General features: G+C 53.4%; 1 protein-coding gene across 1 annotated transcript in view; it reads left to right on the top strand.

Annotated features, from left to right (window-relative positions):
- Positions 1–1520: 1520 nt before the first annotated feature.
- CADM1 (cell adhesion molecule 1) overlaps positions 1521–22260 on the top strand; it is a 45625-nt gene continuing 24885 nt past the window's right edge. Inside the window, exons 1-6 of the mRNA XM_086626938.1 lie at positions 1521–1725; positions 2738–2890; positions 5583–5720; positions 7253–7408; positions 16065–16164; positions 18733–18905. Of these exons, the coding sequence (XP_086483064.1) occupies positions 1521–1725; positions 2738–2890; positions 5583–5720; positions 7253–7408; positions 16065–16164; positions 18733–18905 (925 nt within the window). The remainder of the gene's footprint in view (positions 1726–2737; positions 2891–5582; positions 5721–7252; positions 7409–16064; positions 16165–18732; positions 18906–22260) is intronic.

Raw genomic sequence — 22260 nt, 5'->3', positions numbered from 1 at the left:
ACCCCCCTGCAAGGAACAGGGATATCTCCAACTAGATCAGGTTGCTCAGGGCCTCATCCAACCGGGCCTTGAACGTCTCCAGGGATGGAGCATCCACCACCTCTGGAGAGGTGGTGGATGCTTTTTGTCACACGTTTATTTCCACAGCATCTCGAATAGCAAACACGAGTCAGAAAGAAAGAAGGAAAGACAGAGAGAACGCAAGAGGAGAGAAAAACGCACCCGGATTTAGTGTTTGCAAACTTTGTCAAAAATCTTGGCATTTTTGCGTTTTCCATGGCCGTCTGCCTGCCACTCCCCGTGCTGTTGATCGGCAGAGGCTTCTCCTGGCCGCCCATCCCTTGGCCAGGTCGCCCATCTGCCTCCGCTTGGTTTGGCCAACGGGCAATCACAGTTTCCAAATTTCCCCTGCTGTCCTTCACCTCCTGGTCCGTACGGACCGTGTGGTGGGGGAGCAGAGCCAAGTCGTTACCCAAAGGGGCTCCAATTAGCATTCCCCCGGTGGTGTCCCCTGCTCCTGCCCTGGCCCTGTGCCCCTCCAGCTCGCTTTCCAGCCCCACGGACACCGGGTGGTTATGGAAAAATTGAAATGCGAAGCGCCGTTTTCGAATTCCCATCCTCTGCGTTCCGTAACACGTGAGGCGAATTTCTCAGCGTGCGTGTGATGCAACGACTCGATTCGTTAGGAGCGTTTTCGAGGTGATGACCCGTGAATGATTACAAGGCTCCCACAGCATAATTGCATCCAATTCTTTTTTTTTTTTGGCTGCCTCTGGGCATGAGTAGCGCCTACTGATTACACAGAGTGAGCAAAAACCGGTTCCCTAAAGTCTGTCTGCTCAAGTCAAAGGATAAACGCTCCTTACAGCGAATTAGTCTTTCAAGGTAATTTAACAAAATTCATCTTTTGCGAGAGGAAGGGAATTTCTGCCGTTTCCGTGTGGAAACAAGGCTGATATGAGGATTATAGCGTGCAGGGGCGTGGGGTGTCCGGTGAGATCTTCCTCTCGTCCTCTACCCTTGGTCGTTACACACACAGTTGGCCACAGGGTAGTCCTTTTCCCTCCGTTGCCATCACAGAGCTCCCCTCCAGTTCCTCCTCTTTAATTTAGTGGTGGTGACCAGTGCGGTTCGGGAGGAGAAGATCCGTTTTTGTCTTCCCTGGCATTGCTGATTTGTGTGGGTGATTGTATCTGTCCAGCGGAACGAACACCAGCCCCGCTGAAAGCCAAGCGCGGCTGTGCCCGGCCTGTTGGCTGAGTTACTGGGGGTGTCAACGGGTGGGGAGGGTCCTGTTTGCTCATCACCCCCACTGGCTGGAGGTCGTGGCGTTGATGGCTCTCTGGCTGATGTTCCTCCCTTGCCTGCCCAAGCAGGTTCCCATGCAGAAGGCACCAGTTCTGCCTCGGTTCCGTGGGTCGGTTGAAAATCCAGGATGGTTTTGGCAGAGCCTTGTGCCACTGGGTACATTTTGCAAGAGTGCTGAGCGCGCCGTGGTGGCGGAGCTTTTCGTTTCCCAAATGAAACTCGCTGATGTCATTCCTGATGTTGCTGTTTCGTCTTTGCTCTCTTCCAAAGGTGATGGTCAGAACTTGGTTACTGAAGACGTGACGGTGGTGGAGGGAGACGTCGCCACCATCAGCTGCCGAGTCAAGAACAGCGATGACTCGGTGATCCAGCTGCTGAACCCCAACAGACAAACGATTTATTTCAGAGATTTCAGACGTAAGTTTCATCTTCCCTCGTTTGATGGCGACTCGCTCGCGCTCGGGAGAAAGCATTTGCAGAGATCTCTTCTTGTACCACAGTGCTGGACACTTAAAGTTTAGTCGATTCTTCAGAGGGTAGATGAGACAGGCAATCATAATCTTTCTCCTTAATGGAAACCTTGATGGTCCCCTTCAAAAGTCAGACCGTCCTACTTTGCGATAGGAATTGATTGTAGTAATTCAGGGTGAATTGCAATTGAGTGCCAAATATTTAGCTGACACAAACAAATTGAATGGGGCAACGCCGAGACGGCGCAGCGTTCTCAGAGGTCATCTGTTTGGTTCGAAGACTGAACGTTTCAAGACAGTCTATGCCTCTTTGTAACCCAAACAAAATGCCCCGTCGCTGCCATGTCCGGCGAATGAGTCTGGGTTTGTTGCCTGTCGGGAGGATGCCGTGTTGTGGAAACGCACGGCAAACTGGTTCTCCTCCAAGGCGCCGTCTGATCTCGCAATGTTCGCGGCTGGAGCTGGGTCACTCCGCTCGCGCCGCTGTTCCAGGCCCGTGGGTTCAGCTGGTAAGACCTAAACCGCTCGATTTCCAAATTCTGAAAAGAATTGGGGCAGCTGTTACTGCTCAGGAAACAGATTTTAAACTGCGCTTTTCCCAGTTCTTTTATCTTCACACTGACCCTCATCCGCTGACCGCACGCAGGCAGGAACGGGTCCACGTAGAAGTGGATTTTCACAACAAGCGTTTCACCTACGCGTCCCTAAGCCATCTGACAATAAAACCATCTCCAAAGATCTGATGCCGTACCTGGCGATTTGCTTATGTTGATTCTTTGTAATGATCTGGGACCAGAAACGTTTGATAGGTCCAGACTTGAAGGTAAGGATGGAAGCTCAGTCAGGAACCCGTGGGTGCTTGTTGAGATGCTGCTTTTATAGACCTTTGGCTTGGTTGTGTGGTGGGAGGGGACGCTGCGTCTCCCGTCGCAGTCACTAAGGGTGTGCTTGCTCTACAGCACTGAAGGACAGCAGGTTCCAGCTGGTGAACTTCTCCAACAGCGAGCTCCGAGTGTCCTTGACAAACGTCTCCGTTTCTGATGAAGGAAGATACTTCTGCCAGCTCTACACCGATCCGCCCCAGGAAATCTACACCACGATCACAGTGCTCGGTACGTACGCGCAGGTGTAACAGCGGTGTTCTCCGCTTCCGAGCCGCTCTTTTACCTGGGCAGGTCACTCGGAAAGGCTGCAAGGGTTTCCTGACTTGCATGGAGGGGGATCTAATGCCAGCCTTCGTTAGCAGACAGCCCACGAGGACTAGTCGTTGGTGCTGCTGCTGCTCTGTAAGAGTATCTAGGTGACTCGTTTGGCTTTTCGGGCAAGCCTGGACCTGCGAACGTCCTGGAAGGAACGTGCGTCCAGCCTGAGGCTTGGCAGCAGGGCACGAGCTGCGCGAGGCGAGCCCTCCTCCCGCGTCTCTCCTCTCTCGGCGGGGAGCGAAGGCACGTTTCCTTGCAGGAAGGGACGATGAGTTGCAGCGGTTGCATCTCCTTTGGCGAAGTGAGAAAGAAGTCAGCCAGAAAGTAAAAGCTGTAGAAAATGTCTTGTGATAATTATCTGCTGTGTAGAGGGAAAAGAGATGAACGCGAATGCTTCGTAGTGAGTAGAACCGTTGAGCTTATGAGCTTTGTGTTTTCAGTCATCAGAGGACTCTGATCACATTTCTTCCAAAACTTGGGGGTTTGAGGGATGACACGCTCATGACGAATGACAGCATCTCTGCCCGTCGATGGTGTTCCTTGAGGGCAGATGTTGCTGACAGCGTCGCTGGTGAACCTCCCGCTGTTGCGAAGATGCGTCAGCTTTTGCGTGCGTGTCAGCCGGCTCGCATCTTCAGCAGAACCGTGAGCTCAGCTCATGGGAAGTGATACCTTCCTGTTCATTTGAGCAAAAACTTGTTTCACCTAGATCTCTCGCTCGACATCCCAAGTTTGCTCGTTCACTCAGGGACGAGAAGTTGTTTCTGCCCCACCTCCCCTCCCGTGCCCGTGCAGCCGCAAGCGACGCGGTGACCGGCATGTTCTGCAGAGTAGTGGCGGCGTTTAAGGCTCCATTAATGGGAGAACCTGGATCACAGAGGGTGACTTAATGCGAGATCTCCCTCGCTGATTAGTTTCAGTCTTCCTCCTTTTCCTTAATGAGATTTGGTTCCCGGGTTTTTATACGTTGTTTAAATAATGTTTATAAGCAGTTCTGCTATAGCTGTTACGTTTGGCAACATCTTCAAAGTTTTAGTGCGCTTTCCAGCATTCAGAGGAGCAGGAAGCTTTCTTGCAGCTCTTCTCCCTGATCGTACGCACCCAAAAGTATTTTGTTGGGTTTCTGAGGGGAACTGAGGGGAACGTCTGTTTCCTCGCCTGGTACTTCAGTTCTTTTGGAGGAGGGTTTGTGGCATGGCCAGCACGTGCCTGCCCTTCCCCGGCAGCCATGGAGCAGCGGGGGTTTGCTCCCCACCTTGGCCACGTGCTCGGGCCAAACCTCAGATCGCAGAGCGGGCAGCGAAGATGGATGTTCATTATTAGAAGATGAAGGAGGGGATTGTTTATCTTAACTAGCCGTTTGTTCGGAGAGATACAGGGTACTGCCACGCTGAGGATGACATGCCTTCCCCGTCTTCCCTGGGATTGACTCCCTAATTAGGAGAAAAACGAGCCAGGGCAGAGGAGCGGTTCTCAGTGCCCTTCTAGGAACACATTGCCCACCACAGGTCTCGTGGTCGTTGCTCAGACTTCAATATACCCCCAGGTCTGCAAGAGCGGTTTTCCTGATCCGCTGCTACGGACGCTCACACGGAGCAACGTTTTGAGGCATCCTCCTTGGTCGTTGGCATCCCAAGAGAGCTTCGCACTTTCATTTCATTTTGTTTCATTTCTCGAGCAGTGTGCTTCCCCTGGCTCTCCCGTGTGCCTCGATGTCTTCCGTGACACCATGTGCACATTTATTCGTGTTTAATTGGAACATGTGAAAAGCTCAAATATGTAGCCCGTTCTGCTCTTTCGAGAGAAAAGCCACAAGTGACTAATTAGTCCATTTGATCATCTGGGTGGTATTTATACATATTTGTTCTCCCTTAGTCAGAAACGTCTTAGTCATGTTTGAACTATGCAGTTGCTTAATCATATCGATCAGAGCAAAGTTGAGTTTCCTCTGGAAGTTCTGGAGTTTTTTCTGAAACTGCAGCTCTGTGCGGCACAAACTCTCAACATTTGTTTTTTTTCTGGTTTTTGCCTCACCCGCGGTGGGTGCTTCAGGGGGGAGGAGATTCCTTCTTCCTGGGTCGTAAGTGTTAGGCCTGTTGGTCACACCTCTGGGTTGCGCTGCAGTGGTGCTCATCCCCCTGAAGTTCTGTTTCGGAGCCTCGCGAGGTCAGAGGCACAGTATGTAACACGCTTCCAAACGCCAGCTCTCGTGTCTTCTCTCCTTGTCGGAGGAAGGCGAGGAACGTGCACGGAGTCAGGCTGTGCTCTTCAACAGCGGCACACGCTGCCGGATAGCGCAGAAGAGTTGAAGCTCTTCCCTGGAACGCTGCCTGCCTGGGCGAGAGAACAGAAAGTTACAAATTTGATAAGTAATAATTTGCCAAGCTACGGTGGTGATTAGGTGGAGAGTGAAAGTGCTTCCACTGATTGCTGTGAAACCGCCTATCAATGGATCCGATCGATTGAAAGATCAAATAAATGCTGGTGGCCGGTTTCCTCTAGTGGATTTTATGGGTTTTCCTGAAGGTTTTGTCTCCTGTTAGTGATCAAAAAATGGTTTTTTCCCCATGAAGTATACGTTGCGTTGTCTTTCTCGTTGCAGTCCCGCCGCGCAATTTGGTGATCGATATCCAGAAAGAAGTCGCCGTTGAGGGAGAAGAGATTGAGCTGAACTGCACTGCCATGGCCAGCAGACCAGCCACCACCATCAGATGGTTCAAAGGAAACAAGGAGCTCACCGGTAGGTGTAGCCTCTCGGTCGCTTGCTTTTTTCTGCTCGCTGAAATGATTTATGTAACGCTGGGTGTTTGCTTCTCTGTTGCCAGTTTAAAGTGGGGGGGGAAGACAAAAAGAAAGAAAAAAAAAAGCAGAGCGAGCTGCTTTAAACGCCAGCTCAGGAACAAAGGAGCATGTGGGCAGACAGATTGTTCTCAAACGCAGAAGAGCTGAGCTCTGTTTTGTCCTCTGCCCACCCGCCAGCCCGAGCGCCGGGTTCGGGAGTCTTTCCGTGCCTGCGGGTCACCCCGGGGAGCCGCCGAGCTGTGCGTGGAACCTCTCCCTGCCATGGTTTGTGCAGCTTTCTGACCCTCTTCAGGATCGGCCGCGCTTTGGGCTGTAAAGAGTTTCAGTTCCCCTTCACGTCCAGCTCTCTTGTTTACAGGGCTCTTTCTCTGTGTTCTGTTGAATATTCATGTGGGATGAGTTTCTCCGACTCCCTGGAGTCTAGTTGCTCCCGGTGTTTGCACATCGAAGTCGCTGACTCTGATTGCACGCGACGTGCTGTTAGTTTAGGTCTGCACCTAGATGTGAGCCCAGTTGCCAACACCTTTGTGCTTTACCCAGCCCAAGAGAGCGAAGGGCTCTCTTCAGAAGTCCGGACTCGTTGCTCCAAACCCCCTCCACGAGGACAAGAGAAAATCCTCTAAGTCCAACATGTACGAGCACCCGGGCAGGACACGTGCTGGGAGCGGGCTGGTGCAGGTGGAACGCAGACCCGCCGCGCAGTGCCACGCTGATTCCCAGCACCGCGTGTCGGCCCAGTGGGGTGCGGATCTTCCATCTTCCCTTTCGGGGGCTCCTTCCCCGTTCCAGTGGGCAGCAGTGCCATAAACAGTGTTTGACCCATTGCGCTTGACCTGGCAGATCCCCGAGTGAGCCGTCCTGTGTTGGCAGTTGGATCCCCACTCTCCCTTCTCCGCTACTAAAGTTATCTCTGGCTGTGAATTCTTAAATGCTTAAATAAAATTTGGAAACGAAGCGGAGGTGCGTTGTCAGCAAAGCACTTAAGTGCCGAGTTACAGAGAAATCCCTTTTCTCCTGTCCCATCTTTCCTTCCTGCTTCCGTGCTGTGCGCTACGGCATCCTTGGGGCAGCGCATCCCGAACCCCGCTGCACTCCAGCCACCGCTGCGCTGCTCTCCTTCCAACGGAGCGCTGCCGAAGCGCGCCAGCCTATCGATACTACTTCTAATTAAGTTAATCTGTTTAATCGCATTCCTAGCTAGTCGTTGGTTCCAGAGTGGGAGGGGATTTGTAGCTCCATTGATTTAGGGAGTTTGGGGATTTGGGGAGGCGTAAGGGGACTGTTAATCGTTGCTGCGGCGTAGTGTGGACCGCGGTTGGCAGCGACCTCGTGCCAGGGCGGCCGAGGCGGGACGGCTCGCCGAAGGGAACGTGTCACCCGGGCATGGAGCGGATGGAGGGAGGTGATGGGGCAGCGGCAGCCGCTCCCTGCCGTGCTCACCCTCTGCTCTCTTTGTCCTCTCCGCAGCAGGCAAGTCGGAGGTGGAGGAGTGGTCCGACATGTACACGGTGACCAGTCAGCTGGTGCTGAAGGTGGGACGGGAGGACGACGGGGTCCCTGTCATCTGCTTGGTGGATCACCCTGCCGTCAAGGACTTGCAGACGCAGCGTTACCTTGAAGTCATGTGTGAGTAGCAGAACTTTGAATTCTCTTAACGTGTAAAATTGCTCACGGAGGAGTTCAGGAACTATTCGCTACGCGATAAAATTACAGCGTAGCTGGGCTTTCTATCCTGTTATTGTCAAATTGAAGTCAAAATGTTGGGCACCGCTCCGTGGGTGAAGCCACGGCTTTTCCCAGCCCTTCTGCGATATGATAAATACATACTTCTCTTCCCTTATGGAATAACTTTCTGTACCTAGCGTTTGTACCACCAAAGCTTCCTGGCTGGGCTTTATGGTCATCAGAACAGATTAAATCCAAGTATTTTTCTTTTAAAACCTACTTACCTCTTGGAAAAGTGCTTCTCTACTACCACGTCAAAGCGACCGGCCGCCGTGGCGAGTTTACCAGCAAAAGCGTGGTACTGCGCCAGAGGAACTCGGTGCAGCGCCGACTGGTTCGCTGAATCAGAGCAACGTGAGCTGTGGGGGGTCTGGTACCACCGCTGATTAAGGCCAGCCTTTTTTCTAGGATGCTCCTAACGTGTTCGGTCTTAATAACGCCTTCCGCTTCGTTCAGGAACCGCTCTACTGCGTATGACGTTAACAAGGTTTGTGAGCAGGTACCCGCAAACACCTGTGGTCCCCAGTGCAGACGTGCCTGACTTTCAGCTGGTGGAGATGGCAGAGCTGCTGCATACACACACCTCTCCCCGGAAAACGGCTCCCGAAAGCCGAGTCAGACAGTGCCTCGGAACACCGGGGTGCGAGGGTGACTCAGTGCTTGTTCCGTAGGTTCGCTTCAGCTCAAACATCACATCAGAAGGGGAAGAGGAAGTTTTGTATTAATTCATTTCGTCTGCTTCATTATGTAGTTTCATTATGAACATCTTGGTTACAATTCTCCTATCTCTGAAACTAGCGGGAAGTAATGTTCCTGTAATGAGGAAAACAGAAATGATCAGATACCACCTAAATTGGCAGATACTGGATTTCTTGCGACTGTGCTAATGTGTAATTCATTTATGCAAACTCCATGTCCATTAACATTTCTCGTAGAGCTCCATTAGCTTTAATAATACATTAGCACCTTTGTGAGGCTTGATCAAATACTTAACAGGGAAAAAAAATAATCCCATCTCCCCTGTTCTGCGGAGGTATTGAAGTCTTGCAGGACTTCTTCCCTTGTCTGAAAGGGCATCAGATGGTTTTCTTCCAGAAAGTCCTCAGAAATCCTGATCGTTCGATGGGATAGGAGAGGGCCACCGTTTCCACAGAAAAAATCAGGAATGTTTTTTCCGTTCTTCCTTAAAGAAATCGCTTCTTGACTACTTTTGTTTGCAGCCCTTCAGGATTCCCAAGGCCAAGCACACGCGGACCAAAGTTACTTGGCGGTCCTGCGGGACGCACGCCGTCTCCAGCTGACGCCTTGGAGGCTCCCGTTGCACCGGGCTCTGCCCTCGCCACCGATTTTAGCATCCCCTTGGTTGTTCCAGAGCTGTTTGTTGGAACAGAGCTAGCGCAGAGTCTCCTTGAAGGGAACGGGATGAGTAGAAAAAGGGCTTCCCAACTGGTTTGGTTTCATCTTCTGGTCTGGATTAAGCTCTGAGCTTGTTAAAAGTGGTTATGTTTGTAGACGGGGACTCGACCCACGCTCGCGCAGTCAGTTCTGTCTGCGGGCAGCAGCAGATGGCTGGAGAGGAGTTCCAGGAGAAGGACGGGCCATGCGTCAAAACCTGGTGGCTCCCAGCAGTTGTGTGCTGGGACGTCGTGTGCTGGAGCGTGTCCAGACGTGTTTGCGTTGGATACCTGCTGTTGGACCGGGCGGAAAGGGCAGTTACGGAGCAGGCGGGTACCCCTGCGCTCTGCCTGCTTCAGGCTGGCGATGTGTTGGCCAACGGGAGATCCTCTCGTCTTCATGGACGGGCGTGTCGATCAGAGCTTCTCTGGATGTGGCCTTGGCCTCTTAGGGAACGTGGACTCCTACACCCAGGCCTGATTGTGCTTCGTAGAGATGGGATTTGCAATCGGAGCAAAGGATCACTGTTTGCACCTTCCCGGTGCCCACTGTTACCACGCGGGCACGTCAGCTGCTCCAGCGTCAGCTCCTGTGCTCTGTCCCCGTAAGTCCTGCCCGTTCCTGCCGAGCGGACACACCTCTCGGGAACACCAGCGGGGCACAGGGGAACGTTTTTCTCAGCAGACGTTGTGTTTCTCCGCGCTTAATGTATCCAGCTGGAGCATGAAACGCATTGGGGAAGGACAGGAGGATGATGGATGGAGCCTTCTCAGATAACGAGGCGGTTTTTGTCTGACTGAGTTTCAGAGTACGGGGATGTTTTTTGTAAGATGCCACACAAAAGTTGTTGGGTTTTTGTTGTTTTGGGGTTTTTTTTGAGGAAAAAACAAGGAGAAAGCTGGGGTGGTGGGCAGCAGGGAGGAGGAGGAGGCGTTCCTTCTCCTTCTGCTTTCAAAATTATTAACTTCTCTCTTTTTAAGGCGATTTTCTGAACTCTGGGTATCTCACATGTCTTGCGGTAAACGAGGACCTTAAGCGTCATTGACCGTCGGGAGCGTTTGTACTTCCACTTACTTGGAAGTCTTGCCTGAAACGCCTGTTTATTTTACTGAAATGTTCTCCTCTGCTAAAAAGAGGAAGGAAGGTGCAGAAATCTGAAGTCTGCAGAGTGACCTAAGCTAAACTTCAGAAATAAAATAGCGAGTTTACGGAAATAAAATAGCACGCGTGTACTGGGGGACAAGACTGGTTTGCTGTGGTCAGCCTGGTTGATGCTGACTGCTCGCTTGTCCTTCTCGTGGAGTAAGGAATGCTGCGTGTCTGCCATGGCACGGCCTGCCCTCTGCGAAGTTTTGAGATACACATCTCCACCCGACCGCAGGGCGTGCTCCCGAGCAGGAATCTCTGCAAAGCAGCGCTCCGGAACGTGTACGAAGCCCTCCCGGTGATGCTTCTCCAAGCGAAGGGAGCGTGACCGGCGGTGGCACACCCTCGCGGTCCCGACGCCGCTTCCCCGCGTGGATAACGTGGGCGGCCGCAGCGCCTCGCAGCGGGGTGGTTTGAAAATCCCCCCGGATCCCGGCGGGAGCCGCTTTCTTTTTGCGATTCGGATCTGTCGGGGAGGGATGGAAGGGCGGGGCGGGGAGCGTAATTTTAGGAAGGAAATGAAGCAACAAAATGCATTAAAATATCATTAGGGAATGGAATGGAACCAGATATTCTCGGAGACGTTGAAGTTCAGCCTGCGTGGAACTTTTCCTTATCTCATTACGTGATACTGGAAGTGCAAGCATTGAGGTCTTGATTTGGCGTTTTCTCTGAGTTGTTTTTTTTTTCTTGCTTTTCTGAAGTCACAATCAATTGCGCGTTCACCTTTAGAATGTCTGCGGGTGTACTTTTGAAACGTGCACCGGTGGAATCCGTTTCAGCCTCTGCTGTTACAGTGGGAGACGTTTTTGGGCCCACTTACATGAAAAATCAGCCATATGTGTGTGCTGTCCCATCTCCAGTAATCCTTCCCTTTCCATCAAGTACAAATATTAATTGCGTAGTATGCAGTGAAGTGATTAACATCAACGTAATTTATCATCTGGAGATTTCTAAAAGCGAATAAATGAGTTGTTTTGTTCAGCGAGGTGTTGACCCCTTCAGAAACTTTGATTTAAAGCTTTTTTTTTTTTTTCTTTTAGTAAATATGAAAAGCACCACAATCAGCCAAGTGTTCAGTTATTTGATTTTCTGGGGCATTAGCCACTCTTGTTTGTGACATTTCCCAGTTGGGTGCTCGTTTGCAAGCTCGTTAATAAGGTTTTCTCGGAGGAAGAGGAATGTCGTTGGGAGTGGGGAGCACACAGCGCAGCCCGGACTCTGCCTTTCGCAAACATTAAGCAGCACCATGGGCTTCAATATTTGAAAGGGAAGGGTTTATACCCACCATGCTTCCCTTCTCCTGTTGGAATTCCTTTAGTGGAGGGCGAATTGTGCCAAGTCGTGTTTGGGGTCGAAAGGCTCTTCCAGGCGAGTGGTGAGCTGCCAGTCACGCGCTTATCCGCTGTTTTAAACACGAGATCTGTTTATTTAATGGATTTCTGTGTTTCGGCTGAAAACGGGCAGCGCAGGCTCTCGTCCTTGCGGAAGGTGAGGAGGAGGAACGGCACCGCCAGGGCTGGGCTGGCTCTGACGCAGACGTTGGCTTTGTGACTTCTTCTGATGCTGAAACGTGTACTCCTCCTGCTCTGCCGCTGGCATGCAGCGTGGTGAGACACTCAAACCGCCAGAAGTCAAGTGTTTGGAGTAGCTGAGCAGAGAGTTGAGGAGCTTGTCTTCCTCGTTCCTGTTTTTGTATGGTTTGCCCCCAAAGCATGGGAAGAAGTCTCTTGGCTGGCTGGGAGCACGGCAGCCAGAAAGGGTTGACGGGATGGTGCTGTGGATGGTTGGTCGAGAGTCAGGAGTCACCTGGCCTTTGGAAAAGAAGGAGCATTTCCCAGAGCGTTTTCCCTGTGTTTGTTATAAACTGAAAGAGGGGAGATTTTGATTAGATCTAAGGAAGAAATTCTTCCCTCTGAGGATGGGGAGGCACTGGCACAGGTTGCCCAGAGAAGTTGTGGATGCCCCGTCCCTGGAAGTGTTCAAGGCCAGGTTGGATGAGACTTTGTGCAACCTGGTGTAGTGGAGGGTGTCCCTGCCCATGGCAGGGGGGTTGGAACTGGATGATCTTTGAGGTCCCTTCCAACCCAAACCATTCTGTGATTAATGACTGTTTTGCTGTTGTGTTTGGAGTAGGCAGATTGCTGCGTCGTAGGAGCTGTATCACTTGCACGGAGATCACGGGAGGACCAGGAGCTGCTGGCGTGTGATGAGTCAACTCTGCTACGATTGGCACAGCCCCAAAGCACACGTATGTTGAGTGCAATGCAGGTTTTCTGTAGCAGCTTCTAGTAGCTCTTGTGCACGGTGCAATTACTGGATACGACCACAGAGTTAAATTTATTGCGCACCGTTTCCTCGCTACGTGTGTTCTGGTGGTATTTCAGGGGAGAGGCATGAGGGCGCAAACATAACTGCCTTTCACGTGCCTCTCCCAAGAAATCCAGCCTTTTATTGAAGTAGGTGGCTGTACACAGCAGCCTTTGGAAAGAGGTACACGAGGAGAGGCTGGAAGTTTGCCCTCGGCTCAGCTTTGGGTGCAGCCCCGCTGAGGAGCGGTGGGGTGGGAAGGGGGTGTGCGGCGGAGGGTCCCGAGGCCAACCCAGCCGGAGCATGGTGGTACCCCGGGCACAGGAGGAGGTCAGGCTTGCCAGGTCCATCTGGTGACGCGCTTTGAGACGGCGAGCTCACCAGCCTTTGAGATCGTGGGTTGGCCTGATGAGAGGAAACGGGTAGAAATAATAGGCTGAGGCTCTTGTAAGGCACCGAGCTCGGTATAACGAGGTATCTTGGCTGATTAATGAGATCTAAGCATTATCGATGGAGCGCGCACTTAAATGGATTAAGAAATCACTAACTGGCAGATCTGGAAGGATAGTCGTTAGGGAGTAATCAGCAAGCGGTGGTATTTCTAGAGCGAACGCGCTGGCCGGGCGCTTGGCCTGATGCCGCTCAGTGCTCCCGTGAATCAGCCGAAGTTCTTCAGCAGTCACCGTTGATAGTGTTTGCTGATGGCACAAAAACCGGGCTAGCGGCTTGTAGGAAGGACTGGGACAAAGGCAGAGTGACTGGAACCTTTCCGTAACTTCCACACCACCCAAAGCCAGGAGCGGTCCGCGGGCGCAGCCTGGGCTGGCCGGCGGGATTGGCGTGGCGATGGGCTTGGCTGGGCTCCTCCGGAGCCATCGGGCGCCTGCCGTCGCGGCACACTGCAGCCGCTGGAGGAGCCTCCAGCGTCTCCATTGCTTGAGAAATTAAAACACGGATCGTTCGGCGAGGAGGGGGGAAGGAGCATCCTTGGGTGCGGGGTCGGGCTGGCGCTCGGAGCGAGGAGCTCACGGAGCGAGGAGCGCGCCGGGCCACCGTCCCCTCCAGGCAGGCGGCAGTTCCTGCGCCAGCGGGCGCGCGCCGCGCATGTTGTAAAAGAAATCTCATCAAACGCAGAATGGGTTTGTAATAAGTTTTTCAAATTGGTTGCTGCTGCAGCGCAACCTTTGGACCGCGGGTATTTAACCTTGTATATCACTCCGAGCTTTCCAACGAATTTAGCTTAATAAAGGTGCCTTATTAAATTACGAGGCTGGTTTTTTAAGCTGCTTGGAGTAGGCGTACTAGGAAATAGCTCTGGGTTGTTCGGACTAATTGGCTGCCAGCGCTGTACGTAGGGGCTTAGATGCATACATGCAAGTGTTTATTTTTATGTAGTAGTCCAGTGGTGTGACACTGTGAAGTTCCAAGTTGTGGATTTCGGGCTGCTGGAATGTGCGTGGTGGTAAAAACTCTGCTGCCTCTCGCCCTGCGCCCTGGACCGTCATCCGAGATGATGCAGCCACAGGTGTGGCTGCTTAATAACGGGGTTGAGAGGCGGCAAAGCGCTAATCCAGGCATGGAAAGCCCTCACGACCCCGTGCAGGAGCTGAGCTCAGGGTCGCACGGTGCTGGGCGTGTTACAGAGCCTTACCACCAGTCCGTGGTCAGAAGAAAACAGACGCGGGCTTTGTCTGAGCCGGGACGCTTGGGCAGCAGAAGTAGAACTTAAGATTATCGAAACACGTGTCCTTAAAAAAAGGGGAAAAAAGATCCCACCGGCCCCTAAATTCTCGGTCGAAGCGAGCGATGGCTTTTTGGTGTACCGTGAACCCCATTAAAACGTCAGCTCTCCTGAGCACCCAACCATCCTTCCCAATCCTTCAGCCTCGCAAAGCGTTTTCCTGAGTGCCCGCTGTGATCGCCGGCATGTTGGCGCATCCTGCCGCTGACTCCGAAAGTGACTGTCAGCTGGTAAACAGCTCGTTAGAAATCCTGGGATTTATCCAATGGGAGCGATGGGAGAGGCACGCTGCAGAAGACGTGGCACAAGGTGCTGTCGTCTTTGTGTCCCCCTGGGCATCGGGCTGGAAAGGTTTTCCGCTCTTCCTGCAGCACGGAGTGTGATTGTGTCCGTGTTGCCGGCACGGGCCCATAGGTCCTACCACAGAGCGAATCCTAAACAGCAAGCAGATAAATCCTAAACAGTGAGCAGATAAATCCTAAACAGCGAGCAGATGGCCGGCGGGTGGGCGCTGCGAGCCTGGGCACCGCGGTGGCGATGCTGCGTGTGATTTACTCGCCGCATGATACCCGCGTTAACTCACCTTCCCTCGGCACGGAGCCGCGTCCCTGCGCCTTCCTTGCGGCTGCTCGTCCCACGTCCCTGCCAGGGCCAGCTTGTGCCTCCGAGACCTCCGCCGCCGTGGCCAAAGCTGCCCCTCACCGCCGTGGCGAGCCCAGGTGCGCCGGGGATGGGGCCCCGCTCCGGGCTCTGGCCTGGGGCACGCTCCGACACTCTTTCCCCCTACGAGGGACCATTTTTCCTGGAACACACCGCTCGCTTCCACGTCATTTTGCACATCCAAAGCATCAGGCGTGTTTTCGGGCACACCGGAGTCACCGCCCCGGCAGCGTCGCGGTGCCCGTGCGGTGCCACGGCCTCCAGCCCGCGCGGCCGCCCGCGTGCTGTGGCTGCGGGAAGCAGCTGCAGTGGGATTAGTTTGTAAAATGTTTGTGGTGTAGTCATCTCGGGAGAGGATTTACTCATGTAGCTTATTCCATTACTGAAAATTAGGAGAGTTTAAATTGGTTAAATCCTGACAGGGATTTTTTTTTTTCCTAATCTCTATTATTCCATAGGAAGCATGTTAATGAGTTAAACACAGTTAATAAAATGCAGCGAGCCAGTGTTTTTGGTCGCAGTTACTCTCAAAGGAAATAGAAACATTTAAACGGTTTCAACCTTTATGCATACTGATTTTTTCCCTGCCTTTGTTCCTTACAGTTGAGCAAATGCCTGAAAAATATATATCCAGCCTCGTGGCACCGGTAGCACAGAATTGATTTCTCGCACCGATAACGTTTTAGCTGCAGCTTAGATTGCGTTGTTAATCCGCGTTGCAGTTGTGGGAGGTAATGAATTTTTTAATTGTGGACTCCAGGTTTGTGGTTTGGCCCTTTTTTCTTTCCTGCAGGGTCTTAGCACGGTGGTTTTGAGCTGGCTCCCTAACCAGAAACGCTGTAATTCCCTGTGTTTATTGTAGGATTTGGAAGAGCTTCGTTGGGACGAAACAAAACCTTCTGACATTGAAACAGAAGCGGCAGCGGCTACTTTTTGCGTTTCTAACGAGCGTCTCTCGCGAAGCCCGACGCGGAACGCGCGTGGGCGCCGGGCACCGTCACACGGCGCCGTGCCCTACCGATAAACCCGTCGGCTCCGAGCGCCGCACACATCTCTGGCTTCGCCTCGGCACGGAGCCAATGAGTTCCTTCCCGCTCCAGCGAGTTCGGGGATAAACCCCGAGGCAGTGGGACGGGTTTCCCGGGGGAGCGGGGTGCCAGGGTGGGAGAGCCCAGTGCTGCCTGCTCCGCCTGCCTTCCCCGCTGCCCACCGGTGAGGCAGCCAGCACGGAGCGGCGGCAGCAGCATGTGCGTCCGCCCCGGCTCGACGCGCCAACTGACGATCCGGTGTTTTCTCGTCCCGCAGATAAGCCTCAAGTGCGGGTTTCTCAGAACTACCCGGTGCAAGGCCTCACGAGGGAAGGGGAGCCGCTGGAGCTGATGTGCGCTGCTTTCGGAAAACCACAGTAAGTTGGACTCTCCCCGAGGACGGAGCCGGTTGTCGGGAGCGCGCGGGCGCTCTCTGGCCCCCGCTGACGCCGGGTGTGCCGTTCTCTGCCACGAAGACGGTGGCACGGTGTGAAAGAGAGGGAGATTTCTGCACCCGAGCGCTTGCTGCGCAGCCCAGACGTCCGTGTTGGTCCCCGAATTCCCGCCCGGAGCGCTCCGGGGAGAGCCTGCAGCAATGCCTCGAGTGCAGAACGGGGGGGCTGAGGGGAGCCGGGTCCCTCAGGTAAGGCACCTTGTCCTTCTGCTCCTGTTGACTACGTGATGGTTTTCCTCCCTTTTTGGTGCCCTGCGTGGTTTTGAGGAAACGCCAGTTTTACTCTTTCTCCTCGTCTGGCCATGCCCTCGGGGCCGCCTTACGTAGTTGAAGAAGTTTATGCATCAGGAAAATCCTGGCGAGGGAGGGTAGATTTTCTTCCACACTTCCATTGTCGTTCTAATTTAAGTTTTTTTGACTTTTTTTTTTTTTTTAAATATTTCCTCTTCCACTCGGATTTATGGCTGTCTAGTATTTACTACCCTCTTTTATTTTCATCATGTTCATGAGATTTCTGCAAACACCCCTGAAATCCGTCAGCGTCTCCCCGGTAGCGTGCCCAGAGCTGAGTTCTGTTGATTCCTGCTCCCCAGTTTCTTCCCTTGGGCACGAGGCTGGTCCCGTCCCTGTACAACAGGGACCAGCACGTCCCCCACTGCACCCCGCTGTGATCTCTGTGCCCCACTCAGAGCCTCTCCGACCCCTTCGCATCCCTCTGCTCATGGGTAACTGCCGCTCCTCCCCTTAGCTATCATCTGGGAATTTAATCTGGGAATTTAACAAATAGGCTGCTTTCCTTTTTTTTTTTTTTTTGTTCCAGGCTATGAATAAGACACACACACACGTTCAATAAGACAGACCCATCTCCCGGCAGCACGCCATTTCTCGTTAGGGCGATGGTAGTGGCGTGCTGGGGAGTCACCCATGTAGGTCGCTTCACCTGTGTCTCTCCAGGCGTCAGAAAACACACAGCAAAACCGTGGGCTGTCTTTGGCTCTGTGTTTTTAAGAGGAACACGTTTCATAAAGCCCTTTACAGAGGTTTAGAGTGAACAGGGGCGTTTCTCCAGTTAAAACCTCTTCTCTGCAAAATTTGGCATCATGAACACTGGAATGATAAACATAATAACAGGAATAAGAGAAGAAGGAAAGTCCAGAGAGTAGAAGTTTCTCTTGTGATGTTAATACAGCTATTTTGTTAGGTTAGACACAAAAACCCCAGGGCCCTGACAAAAGTGGGAAGATACTGAACGGGTCACTTTTAGGACAGCTGGGGCCAGCCACGACTCTGAGGAGCAGGTTGGGCGAAGCCCTGTACCCCCAGAGTCACAAGCAACCGTTGGCAAAGCGCAGCCAGGAGCATCAACACCCTTTCCACCCATATGGAGGTGGGCCCACAGCTCTGCTCTCCCACGGGGTGCTGCTGCCCATGCCATAGCACGGAAGCGAGGAGGAGACCGCTGAGCTCTCGTCCAAACCCAAACATCAGCTTTGTATAGCCAACGGGTTTTGCTCCGTGTTGTATCCGACCCGTAGCGTGACTGGGCTGTTGAAACGTCAGGAGCTCCTCCGTCGTGGCAGTAGCCTGCCGTACGGACGGCGGGAAGAGCCCGAGCTACGAGACACCTCCGGCAGCGCGAGCTCCCGGCAAGGTCCGGCTTGCAAAGTCTAGAGCCAGGCAGGCTGGCGAGTGTTCTGCTGCACCAACCTCCCCTGCAAAGAGCTCGCTCTTGAGTCGCCTCCGGAGATTCCCTGTTTTTGCTGGGGAAGGCTGTCTCAGGCGTAGCTGCTCTGTCCCCTGACTGCTGCTCAAACACTATAATAATAAATTTTTAACAAAATAACACCCCCTCCCCAGCCCCACAGCACTTTCTTTCCCAGCTCTAATGATACAGACTAATTTCATTCCCAAAACGATGCAAACACGACGCTCCCCTGGGTTCGGTTAGGGAAGGGATGCAGGAGGGAGGCTGCCAGAGGGAGAGGAGGAAGGCCTTCCTCCCTTCCAGCAGCTGAAACGCTCTTAGTGAGCGGCACGGCTGCTGTCAAGGTCCCTGGGGCCACCTCCGAGGTCCCTGGGGCCACCGCCTCGCTGCGTGGAAGGGTCCAGAGCTGCCACGACCGTGCTCGTTCTGCCGCACACTGTCCAGACCCGCGCTCAGAGCACCCCGCGGACGCACACGCAGTCCACAGCCTCCCAGGTTTCAGGTTTTCCGCATAAGCAAATGATTAACCACTAATGAACTTTCTTCCTGCTTGCATTAGTGTTTTCAGAAAATGTAAAGGTGGATACAGTTTCCTGTTGGGTTAAAATAAATGTAAATTGAGGAAGCCCGACAGCGTGTGGGCCTGAGTAGCGCAAAAAAGTATGTGTTATTTCTTTACAGTTTTTCTTGGTTTGGGCTTTCTGTCTGTGGATGAACTATTGAAGATGCCATCTTTACCATAGGAAAATAGTAATGTGACTGTTTCTTTTTCTCCCTCCTCTGTAGGCCTACGGACATGAGGTGGTTAAGAGTAGATGATGAGATGCCTCAACACGTTGTAGTGTCTGGTTCAAACCTTCTCATTAGTAACCTAAACAAAACAGATAATGGTACATACCGCTGTGAGGCTTCAAACGCGGTGGGGAAATCACATGCGGATTACATGCTGTTTGTATACGGTACGTGAGAAAAACCACCGTTCTTCTAGACTCGTTTACACCTAATTGCGACATACCGCGCTCGGGAAGCTGGGACACAACGTAACGTTTTGCTTAACGCAGGGTTTGCCCATAGCTGCCGGCACGGCCGCGCTGCACCGGGCTGGGGCAGGGGCTGCAGGACCGTTTCTTTGCCTGGCTTCCCTCAGCCTCGGTCGCGTGCATCGGGCGCAGAGGCTGCTCCAGCGTCCGGGCAGCTCCCCGCTCCGGAGCCGCGCTCGTGGCCTTGCCACAGCGCTGGCGCGCTCGCAGGAGGAGAGCAAGGAAAGGCCAGAGCAGGGGCACGGGGAGAACCGTGGCGTTCTCTGGCCTGACGCTTCGCCTAGGGCTTCTCCCATAACTCCTCTTCCCTTTTGTAATACCTTCTCCAGCGTCTTCAGCGACGGTCCAGGGATGGGGGGGTTCCACGTCTCTCATTAGCGAGTTAAATTAGTGAAGCATCAGCCAGCATCCCCAGATAATCACAAACTGGGAAATAAACTGTAGGAACGGGATGTCTTAAGCCTACCTGTGGCTGCTGAGCAGATGCCAAGACACGTCTCAGCATCCGTGTAACGTGCTACGAAGTACCTGCTTTAACTCTTCAGTCCCTCTGCATGGTTCTGCCGTTGCTGTGGACCTCGTGCTCCTGTCGCGAGGCGCTGCATGGAGTAAAGATCCAGCAGGTGCTTGAGGAGCGATGCCCCAGTTGAATTACGAGCAGTTCCCTTGGGCCATGTACTAAACTTGGTCTGTTCAGAGTGGTTACTGTGTGGCTGGGCAAAGCTTGTGGTGGGGATCGCCTGTCACTCGATGGGACAGTGACTGGCTTCGGTTTGAAGTTCCTTCCACCCAACAGCAGCTCGCAGCTCTGCGGTCCCAGTCCTCTTGTTCTTGCTCTGGCCCAGATAAATGGGTGGCATCGCCTCTCCAAACGCCACTTGCACAGGAGCTGGTTTAAGTCCAGTCTTAGAAACTTGCCCAGAGATGGCTGACAACACCAAAACTGTAGCTTGGAGCTGAAACTGAGCTCATCTGCCACACCGAGTGGGTAGTTTTCTAGTGCCTGTAGCTCCCAAAGACTCCAGTTTACGCCGTGAAGTCAGACACGCGTTTACGGTGGAGTAATTTGCGTGCTCATGGTACAACAAAAGAAACCCACCTTGTTTACATCGGTGTTTAAAGACACAACTCCTGTCGTGGAGAAGCAATAAAGAAGTTGCAGCAGGACACAGGCAGCTCCCCGTGAGACGAAAACTGTGGAAAGCTTCTGCCGTGAAGCAGTTGTAGGTGAGCTGGTGTCATTCCCGGTGTAGCCGTGTGTATGTTTTGGCCCAAGTGAGGGCTGGCGACTGCCACTCCGGCTCGTGGTAACTTTCACCCTTGTGAAGTGTCAGGGTGTCATCGGTGCTGCTCCCCCTCAGGATTAAATCCGCAGGAGGAGACCCGCGCCGGGAATGTTTGCCAGGAGATGCAGGTTCCCAGGGGTGTAAGCCCGAGGACTCCAGGCATCTGGCAGATGTTTTGACCACGTAGAGGAGAGCTTTTTGTGGTCTGTCAGGAGCTCGCGGTCAGGTGATGGTTTTACATCCCCTCGCGCCCAGTTTCTGCACGTTTGGGAGCGTTCCTCTGGGATCCAGCGCTCCGGGCAGTGTAGAGGGCCCTTTCACCCCTGCATTTAAAGGGCACAGGTCCGGAGGTGCTGCGGAGGAGGAGGCGGTTGGGCCGTGGCCATCATCTGAAGCCTTCTGGTCCAGAACCGAACGCGGTTGTTGCTGAAGGAATCTCCTCCTGCCTGCACAGAGCGTGCCCGTGTCGCCCCGCGTGCCACCGGAGAGCCTTTACGTCTCCAGCCCGTGGCACCTTTCTGCGCTGAAAGACAGCAAATAGCGTATCAGCGCTGGGAGCGGTGTCCGTGCGGACACGTCTCCGTGGGCGTAGCCGGAACGCGGCGGGAGGTTGTCCCTCGCAGACGGGGCTGTCACCGCGCGTGGGTGCAGAGCTCCCCCAAATCACGGCACCTGGGGAGCGGGGGTCCCTCCGCACCCGTGGCGGTAGCCGCAGCAGAGCCACGGTCCGGCACGCCTCAGCGAGCGGCAGGGTCGGCGTAGCCGCCGAGCCGAAGGGAGACACGTGCGGTTAACATGGTTCTACCCGCAGCCGCATCCCGCAGCCGCATCCCGCAGGGTGACCGCTGCCGAGCTGCGCCTAACGCACCTCCCTCCGCTGCGCGCGTGGCGCAGGGACGTCTCGGCACGTCGACGCGCACCGAAAATGTGGGTTTTTTAACAGTCATTTCACGCTTTTCCTCCCTGCGGGAGCGGGCGGGCGCGTTTGCCAGGAACGGCCAGCCCGGCGAGCGCGCAGTCGCGGGTTTGGGCTTTAGTCGAGGAAGAGGCCGCTTTGGGAGAAGAGCTGGGTCCAGCGGTCTTCACTGGTCCCTGGCGAAAGGCCGGGGACTTTCTGCCCCTGGTTCTGCTGCGCTTCAGCTCTTTTGGCATCCACCCCTCCCGTAGGTTCTGGTGGGCCGTAAGAGGTTCCCAGTCGTGAGTGTAGGGAGCGCGGTGCTTCGGACCGAGGGAGAGGATGATAACTGCTCAAAATGTAACTGCAAATAAACGCTCCCCAGGGAAGCCAGCTCCAAGGTAACGTTTCCTAATTTTCAGGAAGTTGCATGGAATAGAATAAAGGTGCAGCGTATAATTAAAGTTCAGATGTATTAATTAGGGAATCTGAGAGAGCTCGCTTGGAGATAAAAGAGTAGCAGATGTGCTAGTGATGAAAAGTTGACATGCTATAGAGGAAACCTAGAATCAAAAGCCCATGAAATGTTTCATGCTCCATTATTGCCGAGCGAATCCGTAGTTCAAAGTCTTCCCGACTACTTAGCGCATTCAGTTTGATCATCTGGGCATCGATATGTATTTTTTCTCTTGTGCATCTTCTCACATCTGCCTTCTCCTGCCCAGTAATTCCGATGAGGATGTGCCCCTGGACGTAACATGAACGCTGTAAAGAGCCACAGAGTTGAGTCTCACCAGGTCGAGTACGCCCCAGGAACGGTTATCGGGCACAAAGAGGAACGTCCCCGTGTCCGTGTTCCCCATTAACGACGCGCTAGTGGCCAAACCAAGAGGGTTCAGCTGAAATGATCAGAAAAGAACATTGGGTTTTTTTTGTTAAAAGATCTTGGTGAAATTCTTCATACCTTGCAGTTGACGTTTAGCAATGATGTCCTCGTTTCTTTGGATTTATCCCTGTCTTTGAAGTCGTTTTTAACGTCCCGCTGACGTGTACCCGGAGAGGAAGGATAGCGAGGCTGAGGGCCCCGGGAAGG

Source organism: Tauraco erythrolophus, chromosome 26, assembly GCF_009769465.1.
Source record: "Tauraco erythrolophus isolate bTauEry1 chromosome 26, bTauEry1.pri, whole genome shotgun sequence".
NCBI classification, from domain to species: Eukaryota; Metazoa; Chordata; class Aves; order Musophagiformes; family Musophagidae; genus Tauraco; species Tauraco erythrolophus.
The sequence above is the reverse complement of the archived record's forward strand: the minus strand, read 5'-3'. Positions and strand labels throughout refer to the sequence as shown.